The sequence below is a fragment of the Rhinopithecus roxellana genome, chromosome 6, assembly GCF_007565055.1.
Source record: "Rhinopithecus roxellana isolate Shanxi Qingling chromosome 6, ASM756505v1, whole genome shotgun sequence".
Taxonomy (NCBI): Eukaryota; Metazoa; Chordata; class Mammalia; order Primates; family Cercopithecidae; genus Rhinopithecus; species Rhinopithecus roxellana.
The window spans coordinates 1,933,948-1,939,947 of record NC_044554.1 but is presented as its reverse complement, the minus strand read 5'-3'; the positions used below and the strand labels follow the sequence as shown (position 1 = coordinate 1,939,947).

Here is a 6,000-nt window from a genome sequence, read left to right as displayed (position 1 = left end):
AATTGCCGCTATGTGTCAGATATTGTTCTAGGCCTAGGAAAGGATACATAAGTGAACAAAGCAAAGATTCTGGTTCTTGTAGAGTTTCCATTAAAAGACCATTTAGTAAAAGTTTTCTTCCCCCAAATTATAAAATCTGTAAGATGATTTAACAACATGTATAAAAGTCATTGTGGGCCAGGCACGGTGGCTCATACCAGGTGTGGTGACTCATAGCGCTCTGTCATTCAGGCTGGAGTGCAGTGGCACAATCTCTGCTCACTGCAACCTCTGCCTCCCGGGTACAAGCGATTCTCCTGCCTCAGCTTTCTGAGTAGCAGGGACTACAGATGCACAACACCACGCCTGGCTAACTTTAGTAGAGATGGGGTTTCACCATGTTGGCTGGGCTGGTCTTAAACTCCTGACCTCAAGTGATCTGCCCACCTCCACCTCCCAAAGTGCTGGGATTACAGGTGTGAGCCACCTCACCTGGCCTTATTTTCTATAACTTTGATAACTTCAGCATATACTCCAAATCTGTAAGACATAATATGATCATTCAGATGCAACTCATGTCTTCTCACTGTGCTCTGACTTTCTCTAGCCTTTGAATTCTTTATTCTAATATCAGTTTTAAGTCTTGACACAAAAGCATGGGAGTTCTCATCAAAATCCAACTGTTTATCGTAAAAACTATCAAGAAATTATTGGTAGAATTTAAAAAGGAAAATAGGCCTATTAATTAGATTTGTATAACTTAATATTTTATGCCTGTGAGTCCCCAACAAAGCCTCCAGCTTCTATTTGGATATAAAATGTAAGTCACTACTGGATCCACAAGCAGGACTATGGTAAAGAAATTTCTCCACCTAACCAGCTCCTTTTACACGATGTTACATGTTTATTTTGTTTTTTCATTTTGGCAAATATTGATTGACTATCATCTTCGTGTTAGTCTGCGTCCTGAGTGCCAAGATACAGAATCTAAAAAGATGGACACAGGACCTGCCTTCTGGGAGTTCACATTTTTTTTTTTTTTTTTTTTTTTTTTTTGAGACAGAGTTTTGCTCTTGTCACCCAGGCTAGAGTCCAATGGTGAGTTCTTGGCTCACTGCAACCTCCACCTCCAAGGTTCAAGTGATTCTCCTGCCTCGGCCTCCCAAGTAGCTGGGATTACAGGTACCAGTCACCACGCCCAGATAATTTTTGTGTTTTTAGTAGAGACAGGGTTTCATCATTTTGGTCAGGCTGGTCTTGAACTCCTGACCTCGGGTGGTCCACCTGTGTCAGCCTCCTAAAGTGCTGGGATTATAGGCATGAGCCACCACGCCCTGCTAGGAGTTCACACTTTAGTTGGGGAAAATATACAATAAGCAAGCCAATTTTTAAAATGAGAATTTCAATCAGAGTTAAATGCTACAAAGACAATCTCACAGAAAGTTGAGATGTAGAATGATAAGGCTCTCAAACAGAATAGTAAGAGAAACTATTATTTCTTACGATGTTTGTCTTTCTTTGTATCCGTGCTCAGCTGAGTCTGCAGTGCTTCAGAGGCAGCTTTCATTTTATAAAAATCTATGATTTCTCCTTCCAGTTGTTTTTTCTCTTCCTCGAGCTTCCTTATCTCCTCCTGTTGAATCATTTTAAGATGCTCGAACTTGTCCTGCAGCTGTGAAACCAATGTGCAGTTGTGACACCAAAGTACAGTGTGGCTGAGCACCCAGAAGAACATGCTTTTTTCTGATCAAACAAACCCAAATCATCAGAGTAGAGCATGATCTTAAAAACAATCTCAAAAACTCAGGAGTAAACACTCAGATATGCAATTTTTCTTTTCTTTCTTTTTTCCTTTTTTGAGATGGAGTCTCACTCTGTTGCCCAGGCTGGAGTACCGTGGCACAATCTTGGCTCACTGCAACCTCCATTTCCTGGTTCCAGTGATTCTCCTGCCTCAGCCTCCCGAGAAGCTGGGACTACAGGCAGGCACCACCATGCCCGGCTAATTTTTGTACTTTTAGTAGAGACGGGGTTTCGCCATGTTGGCCAGGCTGATCTTGAGCTCCTGACCTCAGGTGATCCTCCTGCTTTGGCCTCCCAAACACTTTCTTTTTTTTTTTTTTTTTTTTTTTTTAATATGGAGACAAGGAGACGGGCAGATCACAAGATCAGGAGATCAAGACCATCCCGGCTAACACAGTGAAACCCCGTCTTTACTAAAATCTACAAAAAACTAGCCAGGCGAGGTGGCGGCGCCTGTACTCCCAGCTACTCGGGAGGCTGAGGCAGGAGAATGGCGTGAACTTGGGGGGCGGAGCTTGCAGTGAGCTGAGATCCGGCCACAGCACTCCAGCCTGGGTGACAGAGCGAGACTCCGTCTCAAAAAAAAAAAAAAAATAGAGAGAGACAAGGTCTCACTATGTCGCCCAGGCTGGTCTCAAACTCCTGAGCTCAAGTGATCCTCCCACCTCAGCTTCCCAAAGTGCTGGGACTGACTGAATGCAGTAGCTTATGCGTGTAATCTCAGCACTTTGGGAGGCCAAGGCAGAAGGATCGCTTGAGCCCAGGAGTTCAAGACCAGACTGGGCAATATAACACAATAGTAAACTTCAACAGGAAAGAACATCTGTAAAATTGAATATAGATCTTCTGAAATTATCCAGTCAGAGGACAAAAAATAAAAGAATAAAAAAGAGAAAAGAAGACTGGGCGTGGTGGCTCACACCTGTAATCCCAGCACTTTGGTAGGCCAAGGCAGGCAGATCACAAGGTCAGGAGTTCAAGACCAGCCTGGCCAACATAGTGAAACGCCATCTCTACTAAAAATACAAAAAGTAGCTGGGTGTGGTGGCACACACCTGTAGTCCCAGCTACTTGGGAGGCTGAGGCAGGAGAATCACTTGAACCCAGGAGGCAGAGGTTGCAGTGAGCCAAGACTATACCAATGCACTCCAGCCTGGGCAGCAGAGAGAGACTCCATCTCAAAAAAGAGACAGAGAGAGAGAGAGAGAAAAGAAAGCCAATGAGATACCATTAGGCAAACCACTGTCAGGTTATGGGAGTTTGAGAAGTAAAGTAGAGAAAGGAGAAGAAAGCTTATTTAAAGAAAGAATGGCTAAAAACTGCCTAAATCATGGGAAAGATTTAGACAACCAAATCCATGAAGCCTAAAGATTCCTAAAGAGGTTCAAACCAAATAGATACTCACAAAGTCACAATATTATCAAATAGTCAAAAGTCAAAGATTTTTTAAAATGTTGAAGTGGCAAGAGAAAAGTGGCGTGACATAGACAAGAGAATCTTCATGGCCGGGCGCGGTGGCTCAAGCCTGTAATCCCAGCACTTTGGGAGGCCGAGACGGGCGGATCACGAGGTTGGGAGATCGAGACCATCCTGGCTAACATGGTGAAACCCCGTCTCTACTAAAAAATACAAAAAACTAGCCAGGCGAGGTGGCGGGCGCCTGTAGTCCCAGCTACTCGGGAGGCTGAGGCAGGAGAATGGTGTGAACCCGGGAGGCAGAGCTTGCAGTGAGCTGAGATCCGGCCACTGCACTCCAGCCCGGGTGACAGAGCGAGACTCCGCCTCAAAAAAAAAAAAAAAAAAAGAGAGAGAGAATCTTCATTAGACTATCAGCAGATTTCTCAGAAGAAACTTGGCAGGTCAAGAGAGAATCAAATAATACATTCAAAGTGCTGAAAGAAAAAAACTGCCAGCAACTAATACTATGTCTGACAAAGCTATCCTTCGGAAAGAAAGAAGAAATAACATGTTTCCTCGACAAACAAAGCTGAGGGAATTCAGGACCACTAGGTCTACCTTAAAAGAAATGCTTAAGGGAGTTTTTCAAGTAAAAAAGAATGAAGTTGTACGCAGTGGTTCATGCCTGTAATCCCATTTTGGGAGGCCGAGGTGGGTGGATCGCCTGAGGTCAGGAGGTGAAGACCAGCCTGGCCAACATGGCAAAACCCCATCTCTACTAAAAATAGAAAAAATTAGCCAGGTGTGGTGGTGGCCGCTGAGATTGTGCCACTGCACTCCAGCCTGGGTGACAGGAGCCAAACTGCATCTCAAAAAAAAAAAAAAACTTGAGGCTTGGCCTCCTACTCTCCTCCCACCCCCCTTCTCTGGGCCCAAGTCACCTTGGCTGAGGAGGGGGCTGAGGAGGTGTGAGCCCCTGCCAGGAACCCCCTGCCCAGACCACGCACTCAGCCCACAGGCCCCTGATGCTTGCATCCAGAGAGGCCTCCCATGGCCTTGGCTTGTTCGTGTAGAGGAACGTGGAACCTCGCTCTGTGGCTGTGTTCCCTTGGTACTCTTTCCTCTTCCTGACCCCTCCCTGCAGCCACATGAGGCCCAGCAACCTGCCAGCCACTCAGTGGCCTCCAACCAGACAAAAGAACCTGCCGAGTTGGCAGCTGTTGCTCATGAGCATCCACCAGGTGGAACAGAGAGTGCTGACCCTGGGCGGCCAGGGAGCCACCTGCCCTGAAAGCCCAGGGCTTGGACCCCCATACACTTTGTGGGTAGTGGAACCTGATAAGGGCCCACCTCCCACCACAGACGAGGAGCCCTGGGCCCCTCAGGGGAGCCCCTGCTAGACAGTGAGACAGAGACTGACCATGATGATGCTTTCCTCTCTGTCATGTCTTCTGACATCCAGTTGCCTCTACCACCCAGAGGTGTCAGGCCCAGTCCCTCAGTGCCCTGCCCAAGGAACAGGACTCATCTGAGAAGGATGGACGCAGCCCCAACAAATGGGACAAGGATCACATCCAGTAGCCCATGAGTGGCAGTCATGATCTTCAGCAAGTGGCACCAGGCCCTGGTGGGGCCCACCAGTGTCACCCCAACCAGGACAACTGGACCATCAGCCGATCCTGGGTGAGTGGTGGAACACCCTGGGGCCCAATGAGAAGCAGAAGTACCATGACCTGGCCTCCCAGGTGAAGGTGGCCCACTTGCAACAAGAACCGAACGAAGTCCAGCTCGGAGGCCAAGCCCACAAGCCAGGGGCTAGCAGGAGGGTACAAGGGCTTGCAGGAGCAGAGCATGTCAGAGACAGGCACTGCCACTGCCCCTGGGGTGTCCTCTGGTGGTTGTATCCCAGACACTCCAGAGCTGGGATACCAAGGAGCAGCTTCTGTGGGGCAGAACGGCTGCACACAGGGAACCTGGCTCAGCCTGGCCTGAGTCTTCTCCCACAGTGGGGTACGCAGCCTGGACGGTGGGGAAGTGACCATCAGGCACTACAGGAACTGATGCAGGTGGTGTCTGGTGCTGCATCGGACTCTGGCCCAAAGCCTTATACCCAGTATGGAGCTCCAGGCCCCTTGGCAGCCCGTGGTGAGGGAGGTGCCTTGGTGGCCAGTGGGCAGCCCCGCTGCTGCCCACCTGAGCTTCTCATTCCCAGCATGTGGCCAGTGAGGACACAGCAAGTGACGAGGAGCACATGGTCATCCGTGAGGAGGAAGGGGTGATGATGTCATTGCTTACAATGGCTTCAGCATCACTGACATTGATCTCAAGTACAAGGAGCAGGTGACCGACAGTGAGAGTGCATACAGCTCTGGGGAGGACCCAGAGAGCAACAAGGGCTTTGGTGGGAAGGTGTTTGCACCTGTCATCTGTTCTTCCTTTATCCCCTGCCACCCCTTGCTGGACCCTGAGCCCCCAGGGTCCCCCGATTCACCTGCATCCTTGGCAAAGGCTATGGTCCCACCCCATCCTCCTCCTCCACGTACTCTGATGCTTCCTTCTCAACTTTGGCAGCCACCTCCTTCTCACTGGGCCCAGGAACGTTCAAGGCCCAGGAGTATGAGCAGGGCAGCAGAAAGGGCCCCCTACGGACCCCACCCCCTGGGTAGAGAAACCGTACAGGTAGAGAAACCAAGGACTGGCTCAGGGAGCCAGAGTCCGAGAAGGTGTGGTCCTCCTCACTGCGGGTGCTGGACCAGTGCGGGCCCTGGTCATGCAGCTCTCCCAGGATCACAGCTTCTTCCCGTCCCCCAGGCCACAGCC

The 6,000-nt window shown here is 49.3% G+C and overlaps 1 protein-coding gene across 1 annotated transcript in view; it reads right to left on the bottom strand.

Moving 5' to 3' along the window:
• Positions 1-1,007: 1,007 nt before the first annotated feature.
• Positions 1,008-6,000, bottom strand: part of SEPTIN14 (septin 14) — a 74,473-nt gene continuing 69,480 nt past the window's right edge. The window contains exon 10 of the mRNA XM_010380543.2: positions 1,008-1,651. Coding sequence (XP_010378845.1) covers positions 1,472-1,651 — 180 coding nt within the window. The 3' untranslated portion in view covers positions 1,008-1,471. The remainder of the gene's footprint in view (positions 1,652-6,000) is intronic.